Here is a 19,230-nt window from a genome sequence, read left to right on the forward strand (position 1 = left end):
GAGACCGAAAGGAAGCGAGAGTTTGATTTAAACGCAAAGGAATTTGGAGGCAGAAGGTTATAGCGGGCTTGTTCACCGTGAAGAAGTTCCGTGAAATTTTGGTGGAGGTCCGTGGTACTCCATGGTTCCGCTAGTCTCCATCGTCCCTCTGGACTGGTGGAACAGGAGGGCTTCGGGGCTTTGGTTTCACGTGGCATTTGCTGTTGGAAGTATGTGCACGTGGGTATGAACTAAGTCATATTAGGCAGGCAAGTTTTCTTTTTTCTGGTGTTATTTAAAAACCTAACGTTTCCTTGCGGGAAGTTGATCTGTATCTTTGAGCGTGCTAGGACGGAGGGCGTTTTGGTCGTGTTTCAGAAGGTGTTTGTGGATATGACAGCGGTTGCTGTACAAAGTAAGCTGAGAGCAGGTTAGAGGCGAGCGGTGAATGCCTGGCACAGGATGCCATGCCCTTTTCCTCTGACAGGAAGGGCTGAACGTGCTGGAGTGATGTCATCTGTGATGGTCGTGCTCCCTCTCGTGGTGCTCAAGGATGTTAAAAAAAATAATAATTTGGGACAGCCGTGCTGGGAAGCGTAGAACTTGTAGCAAGACCAAGTAACTAGTATCTAAGCAGCATGCAACAGCAACCAAGCAGAAAAGAATGAAAAGATAAGAAAAAATATTTAAAATTTCATCTCGGACTGAATTATTCTAGCTGGTCAGGCAGCATTTTTTTCCAAAGTTCTTTTCTAATAGAATTCTGATGTTGTAATTTCCAAGCTGTTAAGAGGTGACTTTTTATGCTAAAGACTTACACACCTTGGGTTTTTTACTGTCATTAAGATAAATCAAATTTTATTTTTCACAGTGATATTTCCATCTAGTATAAACAGTGTAAGCTCTCCCTGTGTCATTGCTGTAGCAATTCCTGCAGACTTGGTAATTCCAGAGAGGTTTTTGTTTGGTTTTGTTTCCTTTTCAAGCGCTGGCGTGGGTCGCACAGGCACGTTTATCGTTATAGATGCCATCATAGACATGATGCACACGGAGCAGAAAGTTGATGTTTTTGAGTTTGTTTCAAGAATCCGTAATCAGCGTCCGCAGATGGTTCAGACTGATGTAAGTGGACCTTCCGTATTTCCCCTCTGATGTGCATTCCCAGTACGTCCTGTCCTGTTGCATAGCTAGATAATTGGAAAATGAACAAAGCCCAGTAGGAGGGTGGGGCTGGGGAAGAAGATAAAAGCGTGTTAGGGCTGTGAAGACCACCATAAGGCATGTTATCTTTAAGTATCACGTCCAGGTTTCCCCATGCACGTAAAAAGGAATTTTAGAGAATGTGACCGATGTGACAGGAAAACTCTGGTTTAGCTTAAAGTATATTTTGATAATTAGTAGCTTGTAGACCAGATTAGGTGGATGAAAGTGCCAAAATTGGTAGTTTCACTTCCTTGTTTTGCAGTATGCTTATCTGCCTCTGTGTTCATTCCAGATGCAATACTCCTTCATTTATCAAGCCTTACTTGAATACTACCTCTACGGTGACACGGAACTAGATGTGTCATCCTTAGAAAAACATCTACAAACATCACAGAACGCAGCGCCAAACCTTGTCAAAATAGGGCTAGAAGAAGAGTTTAAAGTAAGTATGCAAGTCTTTTGCCATAGAATATCTAAGTGTGGAAACATTTAAGCCAGAAAGACACCTCAAAAGCAGGAAAAGTGTAACCTTCGAAGAAAAGGTCCATCAAAATGGAGCAACTTCTTTTATTTTGCGATTGCTGTGAATGGGTCATGTGGAGTCAGTGAATGGAGCCTTGCTTAACATCCTGTTCTGCAAATGCTCATTCAAAGCTGCGTTGGTGTACGGACCTTTTCCTATATGCTTTTTGTTTGTTTATAAAAGAAAAATGGAACTATTCTTTCAGTCTTGCACTAGATGCCAGATCAGATAATGCTGGAAGAGGGAGCTGGATTATGTGCACCTAATTTGCATCTCAGCAGGACCGTTAACTTTGTGATGACTGAGGGCAGAGAGAGTTGCAGGGAATGTACACATCTCGTGCTGGGTATCCAGACCTGTGAGGAAAGAAAAAAGAAAAGCATTTCTGTTTAGTGGAGAAACCTCAAATGCAGAAAGCAACCACACTGGCAGTTTGCAATCTTGTTTAAAATAGACTTTATTGTCCTGAGGAAATAGCTAGAACTTTTTTATGACTTTTGCTATGCTAAAGTATTTATTCTATATACAGGTCTAAAGCCTTAAATGACATATAGGAGTTACCCAGAATGCTCTCTTTCCTTTAAAAGATTAATTTAATCAGAAATTGGGAACTGGGAAAAGAAAATGCTACATCACCAGACTTATTTTTGATCAACAAGTCTAAAAATCAAAACTATTGAGCTGCCTGAGGGGAGGAAGCAAGCAAAAACATCAAGTATTCTGCTTTTTCCAGAATTCCTAAGTTTGTTTTGGCTGCCCACTGTGCCAGCAAGGCTGCATTAAAGTGCAAAGAACAACGTTTAGTTCTGCCTCGTATTCTGAAAAGCACTTAGTTGGCCCAGGAGCAATGAGCCCACCCACACCAGAAAAAGAGTAGAGCGATGTTGTAACTGGTATGGGAGTCTCTGACGTAAAATCTATTGAACGTAGTATTACAGAGTAGCTGAAAAGTAATTTCTCAGAGGCTAGGGGTTTATTTTCTAGAATTTATTGCCAGTACTAGAGATTTTACTGGAATTGAGATATGCTCCTGCAGCTCAGTACCTGGCAAATACAGGCCTGAAAATCTGCTTGCCGTTTGAAAATTAAATTAATTTTTATTGAAGTTGAATGTGTATTAAATAGTTTCTGGAATGCAGCTGTCTAACCATAATTATTTTCTGGTAAGTCCCACCCCAGCAGAAGCAGCCTATTGTTGTTTTGTTATCGTGCACAATCTCACGGGTGAGTAATCTCTGCTATAAAAAAATAGTTGAGGCAAAAGAGCAGTGTTTGTCTTCCGTGTCCTGGGAATGCTGTCAGCACAAACTGAATAAATAATAAAGGATATTGGTCCCTTCACTCGCAAAATCTTGGAAGTGTGTAGAGCCAAGCTGCAGGACTTGGTGGCCGGCAGTCCATGATGAAGTCGTGCAACCTGGTTGTGCCAGGAACAGGGTGATGTACGGCAGGGAGAGCACAGCCCAGTGGAGAGAGATGCAGGAAGGAAGGAGCGGAGTGTTAATACTCTGAACAGGGTTGCAATAATAGTAATATGAATGAAATTAATATGACTATGAATTCAGTCAATGTTTTGACTGTAAAGGAAGTGAAGGCTGTACAAGAGAATTTTTTTCTAGTACTTGGAAACAACGTGGAAATGCAAAGCCAGTTACCGAGTGCCCGGCTGGCTGGGGTGCCTGTTGGCAAAGCTCCTGGTTGGGGGCTGCTGCTGCTGGAGGGAAATGGCAGGCGGTGAGCTGGTCAGTCTGCCTCTGCCGGTGTAAAGGCTGCAAAGAACAAAATGAAATAATTCGCTAAAATGGTAGGCAGACCTTTTCATTAAAAGGTATTTTCAAAAGTGGCTGCTTTGTTGAAACTAAATATCTAAATGCCAGATTTAAGAAACTGAGACCTGGTCAAAGGGAATGGGCACTCTGTGCTTCTGAAACAACGCTCACATAGTCCAAAAGTGTCTTAGAAAAAACTCCAAACAACACACAGACCCAAGATGTTAAAATCCGTTATCATTGCACAACCTTTAAACTCGATTGCTATGCCTTGGGAGTACGTTCAGATTCTTAAATAGTTATCAGTACGCAAAAATTACATGACTGTTTCTCTTAATTCATTCTTATGGACAGGACAATGAAGTGGCTTTTGTGAGAAGTCAGTCTGGTTTTGACCGTGTTAATAAAGACCCTTGGGAACCCCCTCTGAGTACAGGACGTGGTGGGCGAGAGCCACTTCTGTTCCAATGAACCCTTATCCTCATTTGTGTGTTTTATTACAGAAATTAACAAATGTTCGAATAATGAAAGAAAACATGCGAACTGGCAATCTTCCAGCCAATATGAAGAAAGCTAGAGTCATCCAGATTATCCCATGTAAGAGATCAACTTGTAAAATATAGAAACAAGTGCTATAAATACCTGGTTTTCCTAAGGTTGTGGTGAGTACGTGCTGGGTCTGTAAGTTGACAACGGTACAGCTGGTATCAGAATCCAGCTGTTGGGAGAACTCCAGAGTAGATGTCCTGCCTGAAGCTGGAAGCTGGAATTCTGCAAATAATTTCTGCATATGTCTTACGTTTTAACTTCTCTGCCTGTAAAATACAAATGCTTTCAAAGCCTGCTGTACTGTCCAGAGAGGTAGGTTTTGGGTTTCCTTCATTTTTAGCTAGAGCCCATGGTTTTGGGTGTTCCATTAGCCGTCCCCTTGGTTTTGTTGTCCTCTCTGCAGGCACATCTGCTGTGAAGTTTGGAGAACTTCCTGACACAAACAGCACTATCCTCTCCTTCTGAAGTGTCATATCCTTATAAAAGTGTCTGCAAACAATTTAATGAGTTGGGTTTTACTTGTATCAGTGTAAAATCTGCTGTGATCAGGTGTTTTTCAGGACTGAATTAAATAATTCAGCAGTTTCACCTTTTAAACCGATGTATTTTCTGTGTGATTCCTCGCATAGCCTGGAGCAGCACTGTAATGTCTGCACCTGCAAAACAGAGACTCAGACCTTGGTGGCCATAGCCTGTGTGAATGGAAAAAACAAGAGCACAAAAACTAGCATCCTCCTCCACACACTTACTGAATCCTGGATAAGGTCTTTGAGACACACTTTGACGTTAAACGGTTTTGTTGGGTTGGTTCTTTAACAAATTTAACAGTCAAGCAGTCAACATACAGTTAGTAAAAGTAAGACTATACTTTTTCTTTTCCCCAGATGATTTTAATAGAGTGATTCTGTCGATGAAAAGAGGGCAAGAGTATACAGACTACATCAATGCTTCCTTCATAGATGTACGTATAAAAATATTTTCATGTATTTAAACTGCAAGTCAGGTATTTTGCTGTTGCTGAGAAGTGTTTTTAAAGAAACAAAATCAACTTGGCTTATGAAGAACATTAGCTTTTTTGTTTGGGTTTGACTTATGAGAGTTTCCAAATACATTTCTTATTTGGTGTTTTCAATTTCAGTTTAACCGGTTGTGTAATTTAAGCGTTTTTGTGGTTATTAGATTTATAAACTAAGGCTTTGATTAAATTCTAGCAATCAGGCAGCGAAACAAATTAGCGGTACAACTGACATCCAGCAGCCGCATTATGTGCAGTCAGGTTAACAGTTGTAAATATGTGCTTTTCCGAGGAAAGGAAAAAGAAAAGTCCACGTTTAGCTCAGGGAAAGGCTATCACAGTGTTTGGGAGCCAGGGTTTACCTGGGCAGACCTGCCCTAATCCCTGACTTTCTTCCTGGCTTCCTGTTGGAACCTGGGCAACACCTTCCGCTGTGTCTTGTTATTTAAATATGAGAATTAATTATATCCTTAAGCAGTGAAACCCCATTAGTGATTGAGGATTGTGGATACTACAGCTGTGAAGATCGCATCAGTATGTAGGTAGAAGTGTAGCCCAAAAATTGAGTTCAGTGTTAATTCTGTGCTACAGCTAATAGCTGCAGTTTGTTATAATCTTGTTGCGAAATCTTTTCAGTTACTGCAGAATTCCATCCCTTCAACCGTGACTGTAAAAATCATGAAATACAACTTGGGATTGTGAATTTGGTTTGGGTTTTTTTTCCCTGCATTTCTGGCAACGAGCAAGAACCGGGTGGGCTCAGTGTCACCAGATTTGCAGTAACTATCATGTTGTCGAGCAGCGTGGCTCCTGGGAAGCACCGGTTGTAGTGGTCATCTTGTCTCTGAGCGTCAGCTCCGTCCCTCTTCACTGGTACCCGTGTGTCACGACACAAGCATCTTTCTCCGCAGGGCTATCGCCAGAAGGATTACTTCATTGCCACCCAGGGACCGCTCCCACACACGGTGGAGGATTTCTGGCGGATGGTGTGGGAGTGGAAGTGCCACACCATCGTTATGCTCACAGAAGTTCAGGAGAGGGAGCAGGTATGCGTCCTGCAGCTGCCAGCTCCAGAGCAAAGCAGTTGCTGTGAACAGCTATAAAATATGAGCATTGATATTAGATGAACTATTTGTTGCCTACAAATTCTAGCGATACAAGATTTTTTTTATTTTTTTTTTTGCCTCTCCTAAAATTCCTAAAATGGGCAAATGCTTCACTATTTGGTGTGGGCCAATGTTGCTGCTTTTGCTTGAATTGTCAGAAAACCCACCAAAGCTTCAGAAAACTATGATTTGTGAAAGGTCCCAGTTCACATTAAACACACACAATTTAGGGGGGGGCCTGACATGGAACAGCAGTTTGGGATTTGGGAACAGCTGGACAAAGTTTTTGTGAGAAATTCTCTCCTGGCTCTGCCAGCATAAGCTCCAGTGGCTTATTCCGGATCTCTCCTAATACATCATTAGTTAATGGGGTCCTGTGTACCTCTGTGTGCTGCAGGTTGAAGATTCAGGGTTCAGCGCTGCAACAGGGTGTTTTACTGCTGTGAAATGTTTTTCACTGTTGGTTTTGGGAGGCTTTTTTGACAACATCACGTTGCTTCCTGGAGTCGCCTTTTTTATTCTAATCTGTTTTAAAGCTGTACTTTCCATATGATTCCTAAATCCTTTTCATTTTAATGGTCTACGTTACAGAAATATTTTATTACTGTATTCTTGGTTATTAGCCTTTTCATTACAAACTGTTCAGAACACATTATGTTGTACATCACCTCCTATATCAGAGATTCATGACAACGTAGATAACTGGAAAAAAATTCAAGGAACATCTACAATTCTCTCTCAATTTTCCAGGAAAAATGCTGCCAGTACTGGCCATCAGAGGGCTCTGTAACTCACGGAGAAATAACCGTAGAAATAAAGAATGACAGTCTGATAGATGCCATAAGTATAAGGGACTTCGTAGTTACGTACAATCAGGTAATGGGGTTTTTTTGCACTTGAAGGTATTTACCAATAGGATTATGTAACTCCAATTCTGGGATTTCTGTCTAAAAATATATGTGGTCAATCAACATCCGACACTGTACCAGTCCAGAGGAAGCTTGTATGAAACATTTTTGCTTAAAGCACTTTGAAAATTCTGGTCAGTAAAACATGTTGTTGATCAAATTGGGGTGTGGGTTTTATTTTTTGAGTTTTTTTACTCCCCAGTGTTTTGCTCTTGCTGTTATTGCAGTATTTTCTACCATCTCCCATATATCCATAAAAGAAAATTTGATTCAAGATTTTTAAATCCTACGCAGCATTTTACAGCACATGCACTTGCCTCTGCCTACCAGCTCTTCGTTTATGTTTCTCTACTACAGGGCATGATCTGCTCAAACCTTTTTTTGATGTTTGAGCATGCATCTCCTCACTCACTGCATCACTTCCCTAGGATCTGATTTGCACTGCTGTTTTTGTTTTTTTTTTTTTGGGGGGGGGGGGAAAGAAAAAGTAAAAGAAAAAGATTACTTGCATTTGAGAATGTCATTCATGTAGCTACTTAATGCACCACATACAATTTAAGTACATGTAAAGCAAAAGGACTTTAAAGTACTCTTATTTCCTTACGAAGGAGGGCGATGGATTAGGCGTGGGTACACACTGTCCTTTGTTAAAGCACAGAGTCCTTGTCAATACGTGTCACATTGGGAAGTATTTTTGGAAAGTATTTAAAACTCAAGTAACAGCATTTTAGATAATATCCCAGCAGCAATGTGTTTGCACTATAGTCCTGCATTGTTAGAAATGTCTTCTGCAGATGTAAGAAATTTGGGTAACTTTAGTATTGTGCCTGAGTTCAGCTAGAGTACATCAGTGACACTTGAAGTAATATTATGTTGAAAGTTCTCCTGAAGAGTTGGGAGGAAGAGGGACTGACCAAGCCTTTTTCTTCATAATGGTGACATCTTCCAGGATTCCAGTACAAAAAAGTCCTGATACTTCCCACCAAATTCATACATCAGATGTCCCATGTGGTGGACATCTTGAAAGCACCTAGCATCAGCAGAGACGTCATGTTTTCAGCTGGCTGTGACCTGCAAGATTTGATGATCTATAGTAAAATTGCCAGACTATTAACGTTGCATCCATACGACGTTATAATGCCGTCGTGGGAAGTAGCAAACAAAAATTTCAGGGTAGTTAAAAGAGCCTTTGTGCACCCAAACCTGTCTAGAGCTAACTACATAAGCATGGTATATTAATACCTATTTGAACTTTTAGCATTTTTTTAAATCAGCAAGCATAAAGGCAAAGCAAATAATTGTTAAGTTTCCAAGTAGCAGGTAGTGTACAACGAAGAGTGCATTTCATGAACTGGGCTGTTTCAGTGCCACTTCGGATTTGGCCTGTGCATGATGAAAGCTCTCAAACATTGGTACTCAGGATGAATAAACTTTAAGTGTCTCCTTAGTACTACCCAGATGAAACAGCTGTGCAAATCAAAAGGAAAATTATAGGGGTAAATTATCAGCATAGTAGATGGGGAATTTAGAAACAGAACTATCAGGTTTGCATCACCAATATATTACGGAGCAGGTTGCAAATAGCCCCCTCTACGATAGCAGTGCAATATTTATGCTACAAATGTTTCAGGTAAGTGTGTTTTCCATTTTGGAGTAACAACTGGATAAATCTGGTGTTCTCCTGTGCGCAGGGTAACCAGGAGAAGCAAAGCAGGCTCGTTCGGCAGTTCCATTTCCACGGGTGGCCAGAAATCGGGATTCCTGCAGAAGGAAAAGGGATGATTGACCTGATTGCAGCTGTCCAAAAGCAGCAGCAGCAAACAGGCAATCACCCAATTACTGTGCACTGCAGGTAAGAGTTGCCTCTTCCCACTGTTAGCTAAGGAGCTGGCTTGCTTTTTATCCAGGCCGGTTGTTTTTACAGCAGTTTTTCTTCATGAGGGAGTAAACGGTGTCCTTTTAAAAAAATAGTAATTAAGAAATGCAAGAAAAAGATAGAAAAAAAAATAGTATTACATAAAGGAATTCTTGCTCGTCTTTTGCTAAATTAGCAAAATGGATACTTCAATGGCTGTGCGTAAATCAATGCATTACTAACTTGGAGTGTTGCACTCTTGCACCCGAGTTTTGCTAAATGCTCTGATTAGGAAAGTAAAGCTGCAGGTTTATTATAGTGATGTGCAATACACCCCACCAATACAGTGCTTGAATGTTTGATCAAAATCAAAATGATGTTGCTTTTTACAAGCTATCAGGAAAATAAAATATATCCCTAATCTAAACTGAAGGCAAAACATAGTCCTGTTGAAAGCATGGAGAAAACAGTATTTACATTGATGATAAGAGGTAGCTTGTATGACTTGATACATGTCAAGAGTATGACTTGATACGTGATAGCTAGAAAATATTCTCCTGTGCGAGGTTTACACTTTGTGGTTTTTTGGTTGGTTTTGGTTCTTTTTTCTGAATTTTAAATTTTTATTGCAGCATCTTTTTTTGTCTCCTTTATCTTTTTTTCATCTCCTTTTTTTTTTTTTTTTTTTAAAGGTGTACATTGGGCTTTTCCTCTGTTTTTTCAAATTATATTTTTCAGAGGGTAGGATTTTTAATCAGCCTTTTGAATTTGTCTTTTTCTGTACTACATCTACTGGTTTAAAAAAAAAATTTAAAAGCAGTAGTAAAACTAGTATTCTGCCTTTTCTTAATTCAGAAATCATATGTTGCTTTTAAAATATTTTCAATGTGATAACTGAATAAAGCTTTTTCTGTTTTGTGGTCAGTATGAAATCCAGCTCACAGTACACAGGGATGGGGTCAGTAGGGTTTCAGAGCCCCCAGAAGAGAAGTTCCTATGCTTTGTTTTGTTATTTTTTTTAAGAAGGTATTAACTGAAGCAGTGACTCTTTGACATGAACCCGTTTTCTGCCATGAGCTGCTTGGAGCTGCTCTGGGAGATGCACTGACTGACTCCAGCTGCTCTTACCCAGCGTGAGGGTTCTCCAAGGCCACATCCCTCCGTACCATGTTCGTGTAAGACCTCGTGCAGTAGAGTCTCTCTTGCGGCTGAAGCTCGCAGGCTCAACCACAACATAAAAAGCAATCATTGTTTTGTCTCTGATTGCCTGGAAAATAGATTATTTAATTCATTCTAATTAGTGGCCTTCTAAATCTTTTCCACTTGGGCATGTTGTACAAGATAAACAGGTTTTGCTGGACCATCGGTCATCTTCCACTAATATGTGAAGTTCCTGGCATATTTATACCTAAAAACATCTGTTACATGAATTGTGATATTTTCTCTACGTGTCTGTGATCCCACTACTGAGAAACGCCTGGCACCTACTCTGTGATAGAAGCCCCTTATGACTACTCACGGATAAGCTTCTCCAACCTTTTGTCAGTGAGCTAGACCATACCATGCTGCTTCTGGATTTTGCCTGCATTTCTGAGAATACCCATTGGATTTTGAATGAGTTATTGATTGTTTTTTCTTCAGAAAAAAAAACCCAACCAACCCTGTATTGATTTATGTGACACCCAAATCATTCTTGTAGCATTATCTATAGGGAAGTAGGCTCACTGACCGTTTGGAAGTATTTTGGTAGAAGAACCTGTCTGCTTGTTACTAGAGTTAGGAATAGGCATATCACAGCTGCTCTCCACAGTGTACACCAACTTTTAGTTTGCTCGGATCTGAGCTTCAGAGGCGCTGTCTGTCTGGTTTGTGTTTGGCTGTCTGCAGCGTCACCTGAGTCTTCACGCAGTGTTGAAGGGAATTGATCCTGGGAGCTTGAGCCAGGACTTGGAGTTGTTGCTGGTTTGGGAGATGATCTTGTACCGACCCCTATCCATTGCTAAAACTTTCTCCTCCTTGCTTTGGAAGTGTTTTGCTTTCTGCTGTTTTCATATTTACCCTAGGGGCCTGCAGGTTCCCCCACCCCATGGTGGCTGCACTCGACGGTGATGATGACATTTTGTTTTCAATTCTGCCAATCAACAGATTTTAACAGCTCCTTCTTTTGAAACGCTAGGGAGTTCACATTCTGAATGATACTTAAAGTCAGTAAAATATCAAGGAATTCTAGCTAGTAAAATAAGAGATAAAAACTCACCTGTTTGATGTGCACAGATCAGATACTTAAGAACTATCCAGAGTATATTTTGCTTCTACTTTTTCAAGCTTTTAGACCTGTAGCCTTTCTGAAGCCTTTGCTTAATCATTTGGCATGCATTTTTCCTAGATTTTTTTTTTTTTAAATCTACTGCAATCATTTTAAAATGGATTAAACAAGAAATTAAAACCCAAACCACACAATGTATTCTAGGATTTTTAATGCTGAGAATTCTCTCCTGACCCTACTTGGACAGCCTGTACATCACAGCTTTCGAGTTACTTGAACTTCTCCATGAAATCATACTTGAGTCTTCAAATATAAATGAATGTAACTTTATGAATAAGTAAACACATTTTAATTCTAAGACTGTGTTTACATGAACTTGTGAAAAGTTCTGTTCATTTTTTCCAGCTATGAACAGTTGAAGGAGCTGCTAAAAAAGATAAATCTTAAGTAGAACCAAGACAGAACCCTAAACAGTTTGGAATGGTTTTGCTAGCCGAGTTGCCAACAGGATTGAAAGCCATTCTCTTCCCGTGAGTGTCTGCAGCTGTCTGCTGTTTAGTTCACGGCTGCCTACACTGTTTCTCTCTTCCCCATCTCCTCCTTTCAGCGCTCTAATGAACGATGCGAGGCTGCTGTGTTGTTTACACATCCCTTCCTTCTGTCTCTTGCCCAGTCTTTGCTCATTCTGCCTGTCCCTTGCTTTTGAACTTTCTGTCTCAAGAAATGAAGTTTGAGTCAAATTTAGAAGTTACCTTTCTTTTTTTTTTTTTGTTTCAAGGGAATTGCAGAAAGAGAAGCAAGTATGCAAAAAGGTGCACTGCATTCCTGTGAGACAATACATATTTTCTCCCACATTTCAAATGCAGTTTAGTTTTCTGTACACCCATACTAAAAATTCTTAAATTCATTTTAAAAGCCCAACATGATTTTTTTTTAAAAAAAAAAAAAGCTGGGCTGTATGGGCTTTAAGGATTTGCTAAAAGCACGTTTTTGGAAGAAAAGGAGAGTGACCCCTAGCAGAAGGAGTATTAAAAATGGAGTGCAAAGCAATGCATAGCCACCTCTTCTAGGCATAAATGAATAACCAGCACGTGTGATGACGTGTGTTTACTTTATGTTCCTGTCCTTATCTTTGGATAGTTTTAGACCTATTCTGAAATGCATCACTTACTGGTTACACAGATGGCTACTGGCGATTAGCTAATTACAAATAAATCTGAACCCTTTTAGATTTTGTATTTTTTCTTAATCTGATACAAGTAATTGTCTAAAGGGAATAACACATCTAATACATTATACCTGATCATTTTTCTTCCAAGACTTTTAATGTATCCAGCTGAGGATACACACATTTGCACTTAATCTTTTCATAAGGCTTATGCTTATCAGATTTTTTTGGTATTTGATAGAAATAAGGTAGAAGCAATGACATGTGATTACACTCCACCCATTTATGGTTAAAACACATGAAAATTTTAAATGTAATAAATGTTCTGTTGATCCTTATTCAGGAATCCAGTGAACCTTCTATTCCATCTTACCACTGATTGTCGCTTTCCCAATCCCATCCTGGTTTTAGTAACTATTCCCTCTCAAAGCTGTTGGCCTTCCAGTGCACAGCCACTGTTTTGTTGGTGTTAAATCATCAAATCATCCCTAATTAGTGTGATTAGGAGAGAGAAAGAAATCTTTTTAATGCTATTTTCCTCTAGAGTTAGGCATAATACATCAGGTAATGATTACTGAATTATATTTGGGTGCCACAGAATTGTGATCTGAAAGATATATAAGGATATAAAAGGCCAAAAATACCCTCGGTCAAACATACTGAAACAGAAGAAACTGCAGTTACTGTGGTGTACATGAGGTTGCTTATTGTAGTCAAGACAGAGGCAGAACAGGTGATTTTTAGTTTCTTTTATGTACTATAGCCGCATATGTAACCTTGCTTTAGTTTGTCCTTGTATTAATACATCTGTTTAAGAAATGGCTTAAATCCTAACATTCATTAAAGTAATAAGAGTTGGATAGGACACTTTCCATCAAATTGCTTTGGAGTAAGAATAATAATGATAATAATGCTTTCATGTCTGTCTGCCATGCAGAAGTATAAATTGCAACCTAACACAAAAATGTGGGTTTGATCACACAGTGCTTCCTTGCATTATAACCAAGTTTTTCACCTGAAAGTCTAAAGGTCATGTTCTCCCCCATCAAGAATAAAACCAAAAACAGAGCATGGGAGCCCTGAAAATTGTCTTTGTTGAAGATGAATGCGGATTTCAGTAAGCAGCTTTGCCAGCTCACTGTTTGAGTCTCAGACTTTGACTAAGGGTGTCCGTGTGCTGCCACAGCCAGCTCGGGATCTCCCACCTTCGTACAGAAGCTGTCAGGAACGAGCCTTTATGGGTTCCAGCCTGGCTCAGAGTTAATTTCCATTAATTCTCTCTCCCTCTTACCATAGCTGTGGTGACAAAATAAGCACACAAAAAAATGAGTAGAAGTTGGCTAATAGTAATGTTTAGCTCTTCTACATCACTTTTTTTTTTTTTTTTACATTTTTATATTACTGTATGTCAAGTGAATGTGTTTATGTTGCAGTGCTGGCGCTGGAAGAACAGGTACATTCATAGCACTCAGCAATATTCTGGAACGAGTGAAGGCTGAAGGGCTCTTAGATGTATTTCAAGCTGTGAAGAGCTTAAGACTGCAAAGGCCACATATGGTGCAAACACTGGTATGATATTTAGCAATCCAGATCTTTGTCAAAGGATGTATGTTTGTAAATATTCTTGTGGGAGGAGAACAAAGGATTTTCTTGCAGGTTGAAATAAATAATGTATGATGGCTGCGTATGTACAAGGTATTATCAGAAATCTGTATTTTTACAGATTTTTTTTTTTATATAGCATTTCTAAAAATATAATTTGGCTCAACATTCTGTGTCTTGCAGCAGCTGGAGACAGTCAAACCAAAATCTTTTGAGTGTTGCAGGTGACAAAACATGTGAAGTAAATGCCTTTTAACCCTATGTATCAGTTGTTCCTCCTTACCTTTAAAATGTGTGAGCTTACATTGGCTTGAGGTTGGTCACTTAAAGGGAGAAGTTTCTTTGACTTCTTTACAGTAATCTACAAGTACTGTGTGAAGTTGTGTCCAGACACTTTTCCCTATTGAATAAACATCTAAAAGTTGGGGGGGGGGGGGGGGGGGTGTTAGGCTTATATTTTTGGAAAATATATAAAAATGCCGGTATTTTGTATTTTGATAGCAGCTTCCAATCAGTAATTTGAAACTGCTTTAGAAACAATAATCTCAAAACACCTTTTTCAGGTAGATGTGTTCTCCATATTACAGGTAGGAAGAAAGGGGCTAAAGAAGTAGAATTGGATTATCTGTAGTCATGCTGAGACAGGGATGAAATATTTCTTTTGGGGTTCTGGCTCCGTGATTTAATAATGTTAGTCGAGGGTGTAATTGCCCCAGACATTCCCAGCTGAGCCTGCAGAAAGGTTTCTGCTAAACTCTGCTTTCCAGCATGAGTGAATTCAGATGCCAGTTCTGTTTATTATCAGTGCTGTTCCAGGTTTTGTAATCCAGCAAATCATGTTGAAGGCATATCAGTATGCCAGGAAGATCAGGATGCATCCCGTCTTTAGGATGCAGAGGACTGGCCCGGCAGGCTAACATACAGGCAGTGGCTAAATAGACAGGCTTTGCAAGGGGAACTCTGTTTCAGAAAAATAAACGTAGGGCTTTTTTAATGATCTATGCATTTCATGTTAATTTGTCAGAAGTTACATTGTCGCTTGGTTTCTGCTGTAAAGCTCAGAAGATGAAGCCCAAAGTTGAAGAGCCAGGCTTCCTGGGGAATGCACAGGAGGAGTGACCCGCTTTAGTGTGAGCCGGGCAGCAGCCAGGCACAGTGAGCTGCTTCATTTAAATGAGAAGACAGGTCTAATAATTGGTTCAGTTTAAGAACTATCACCTAGAAAGATTAAAGAAATCATTTTAACTGAAAAGCAGCAGTCCGCCTGTATCGGACAAAAGAGCGAGGTACCATTGCTTTTTTTTTAAAAAAAAATAAATACGTAAGTAGAAATCAGAACAGAACGGTCCTCAGCTACTGGTCCAAGTAACGGTCCAAGGTAGAACACGTTACGTTTATCACTAGGATTTGCATAAGTATGATTTTTTTTTTCCAGTGTTAATTGTATGATGCAACCAAAGCACTTTTTTTTTTATTATTGTTTTTCAGGAACAGTATGAATTCTGCTACAGAGTGGTACAAGATTTCATTGACATATTTTCTGATTATGCTAATTTCAAATGAAAATTCCTGCCTTATTTTTTAATTTGTCTGTATAAATAGTTGTATATTCTGTTAATTTATTCCATGTCATTTTGATTGACTGTACTGTAAATATGACCTTGTGTTTGCTCTAAAAGTTGTATTTGCTGTATAAAGTTATTTCTTAAATATAAATACCTTCTAAAGCAAAGTATAATGTTCATATACAGTATATCACTATAAAATGGTATAGAAATCTTTATTCTAAATAACATTAAATTAATTCTTGAGGGGTTATTTCTTTGAATTTTTCCACTTATAAATACTTATTGATAACGTTATCTCCCAGTTCTTGAACCTTTACACAGGTGATTTACATTTCATACTAAAAAAGTGAATTGTGGTACATATGTTTAAACATGTTTTGACCATAAACCTTTCTTTGTGATTAAAATGGATGTTTATTTGGGGACGCATTCTGATAACCTGCTTATGCTAGTAATTTGTTTCACAAAGGGTCTCATTGGAGGCAAACAGACTGTTCTAGTGAAGTGCTATTAATGATAAAGGTATCAGAATATGGCCTTTCATCTGTAATACTGTACAGTCCAACTGAAAAAATAGAACTGCTCTTAAAGTCTGTTTTTAAGAACCTCCAGGTTGATGGCAGTTCTATTTTGAGTCTTACTGTCAATAAGATTATCATCAGTAAAAATAGAGATTTAAATTTTTTAATTAATAGAACTTTCAAAGTCCATTTATTTTGTTTTCCTAAATATTACACCAGCTTAGATCAATTTAGAAAGACAATAATGTGAGTTTACCACTATTTTGAGAATATTTTGCATATCAGAAGAGTATATTTTGCAGCACCTGAACTTGTCTACTTGAAGAGGCTTTATAGCCATTGTCAGAAATGGATTTAAAGCTTCTCTACATAAAACTGCATAATTTCCCACTTCTTTAAGGAAAATCAAGAGATGAACTCTTATTCTTTGATTTGACTTAATAGAATAATTAACAGTGGTTGCTAAAATCGTGAAAAAACATTTTACTAACAGTGTAATGCTAGCAACTTCAAGCGTTGTAGCAAAAAGCTCCTCTACGTTCTTACCCTCACATATATATTATCAAAAAAGGAATACTTCCTTTATCTAGAAGGGGTATATGATCGTGTATATAGATATATTTTTAATGAAAGTACTACTGATAATATAATTGGTGAAATAAAGTTTAAAAGTCTTATCGTAGCCCTGCCCACAGTATGCTTGTGGGTTGTAGGTTAGAAATTCCAAAAATCACAGGGCATCCGAATGTTGAATAATTAAAAAGTATATGTTTTTCACTCTTTAAAATGCATATATGAATTAATGAGCACAAAATATGCTAATATGTACTTTACATAACTAATATGCAATAGTTCTGTCTTGTCCAGTTGGTTGGTTTTTTTGCAATGCAAACATAAAAGCCTTATTTAAAATAAGCAGCTTACATCGATCATTTCACTATTGTTCTTGCACTATTTTATCGCATGACCATTTTTCATTTCTGATAACAAATAGCATTACACTTTGTAACAATGCAAGGAAATGGGAAGGTGTTCACACCTCTCATTTTGTACTGGATGGAAAAGGTGTGGTTCAGAAATTTCTAAGCACGCTGTTCTGAACACTGCCATTTACTGCTTCTTGTCTTCCCGTCAATGCACTTCTGTATTTATTTGTACAGTAAATTATGCACTTAAAAAAGATTGTTTAAAGACTAAACCTTTGTTGTGAGTTGCTATGAGAAGATGCACTCAAGCCAAGAAAGTGTTGAGTAACAAAACTGAATGCTAAGTAAGTTTACATTACTACTGCATGCCGAAATTTTACCTAATTTTAAAAAGCCATCAAATAAATTCAGTATGGAAACCAATACAGTGGGGTTTTCAGTATGATCATTGGTAGCACAGGGAGACTCAGAGAGGTTAAATGATGATAGAAAGTAATGCAAAGGAATTTCCACCGTTTTCCAAAGAAGTGTATTTTCTGGTCGCATTAGATTCCAATGTCAGGATCTTTCCGAACATTTAGTTTAAACTTGAAAAATAATTTGTCTGTTTGGGTCCTTTAATAAAAGTTTGGATTAAGAGTTGCTGCATCAAGCAAACTTCATGACGCAGCAGCAATGTGGCGCGCTGTTAGCGGGGACCTGTGCCTCCCCACCCCTGCAGGGGTTTACTGCAGCGGGGCACAGGCAGCTCTGTCCTTACAGCAAGTAGTAGGATGGAGTTAAGCTGAAACATCAAATACTCAGTGGGTACTCAGATTTGAGTTGCTAACTCTATTAAGATATCTAGGAGGAAACAAATACCTAGAATATATTTCAGAAGTCACAAATGTAGCTACTCAATGACTTTGTTTAATTTGAAAAGCTTGCTTTCCAGTTCTTGTCTTTAGTCAATAGACTGCTTATCACAGCAGCCTAGTAACTGGGGAGCTGTATTTCGATATAATATATATGACCTTTCTTTTAAATTTTCCTCTGTTGCATGGAATTACTTTAAAATGCCAAATAGTTGATTAGAAATTGTACATTCTGATCTGTTTGTGGTTTTGGTCACTATGTGACTTGACTGTCTGTTTTCATGTGTTAAGATAGGTTCCAGTTCACCTAAGCATTTGAGCGTTCGCTTTATGACATCTCTATTCCACAAAACATTTAAGTACCATAGGTTCTTTGTTCCTGAAGCAATCCCTTAAGTGCTTTGCTGAATTGGGCCTTAACGAAGAATGCATACTGTAATTACCAGTGTTTTTTAGGGTATTTTTACGTATCAGTTTTTTAAACTTTTAAAATGAGCCTGATCACCTGTGTATTTTGAAATGTTTTCCTTTCCCTAGTACCATTTTTAATGTAAAGTTATGGAAACTTTTCTGTATAACCACATTGTATTTAATTTGTCAAATCTTTATAATATATGTATGTATTATACAGTTTCAGCTATTATTATTTTCTTTTATTACATTTATAATTTGATCTTGCTGTGTTTTTAATGCCAGTGAATGTTGCTGAATTATTTGTATATGCAAATTGCAAGATCTAATACATTCTGATGCAAGAACAAAGCTTTGTTTTTATTCTCAAACTGTATTACTTTCTTTAAATCTTTTAATTTCATTCCTCTACTGTGTGTTCATTTAAATTAAGTATTCTAAAAGAGTTGAAATCCATTATCTAGATAAATAATTTTTCGGTACTTATCTGCAGCTATTTGGAAGGAATATTCAGGCTGATGTCAGAACTGAAGCATTGTGCATATAAAGTGCATATAAACTCACGGTAGCAGTTGGAAGGCCAGGTCTTCCCAAACTGTGTTAATAAGTAAGACCTGACCATATAGAGCTTTGACATGACTAGCCCCATCGCAGCCTTCCCTTTTGAGCGTAAATGTGACGATTCAAGGCCTGCCCCTGCAATATCTGCGTGACTGTCGTTCCTCTGGGAACCTGGTGCAGCACCAAGCGCGGTGGCTCTTTGGTTGAGCCCTTCTAGCCCGTCCTCCCAGCGAGGCGGCAGAGCTGCGGGAAGCTGCGAGTTTTGCTCCCTTCGAGAGAGGTGGGGAGGAGCGGGGGGCACCAGCGTCATTTTGCATTGCAGGCTGCTCCATGGGATGGGAGTTGTGCCCATGGCAGGGGGTTGGAACTAGGATGACCTTAAAGGTCCCTTCCAACTCTGGCCACTCTGTGGTTCTGTGTAGGAGCAGGTTTCGGTCTGTGGGGGA

The 19,230-nt window shown here is 38.8% G+C and overlaps 1 protein-coding gene across 5 annotated transcripts in view; it reads left to right on the forward strand.

The window, feature by feature from the left end:
- Positions 1-18,626, forward strand: part of PTPRE (protein tyrosine phosphatase receptor type E) — a 109,019-nt gene extending 90,393 nt beyond the window's left edge. For all 5 annotated transcript variants that reach the window (XM_040606249.1, XM_040606248.1, XM_040606246.1 and 2 more), the window contains 9 exons: positions 966-1,101; positions 1,475-1,624; positions 3,978-4,071; positions 4,908-4,984; positions 5,950-6,084; positions 6,895-7,020; positions 8,744-8,904; positions 13,775-13,910; positions 15,432-18,626. In XM_040606249.1, the coding sequence (XP_040462183.1) occupies positions 966-1,101; positions 1,475-1,624; positions 3,978-4,071; positions 4,908-4,984; positions 5,950-6,084; positions 6,895-7,020; positions 8,744-8,904; positions 13,775-13,910; positions 15,432-15,506 (1,090 nt within the window). In that variant the 3' untranslated portion in view covers positions 15,507-18,626. The remainder of the gene's footprint in view (positions 1-965; positions 1,102-1,474; positions 1,625-3,977; positions 4,072-4,907; positions 4,985-5,949; positions 6,085-6,894; positions 7,021-8,743; positions 8,905-13,774; positions 13,911-15,431) is intronic.
- Positions 18,627-19,230: the final 604 nt, after the last annotated feature.

Source organism: Falco naumanni, chromosome 9 (genome assembly GCF_017639655.2).
Source record: "Falco naumanni isolate bFalNau1 chromosome 9, bFalNau1.pat, whole genome shotgun sequence".
Lineage (NCBI taxonomy): Eukaryota > Metazoa > Chordata > Aves > Falconiformes > Falconidae > Falco > Falco naumanni.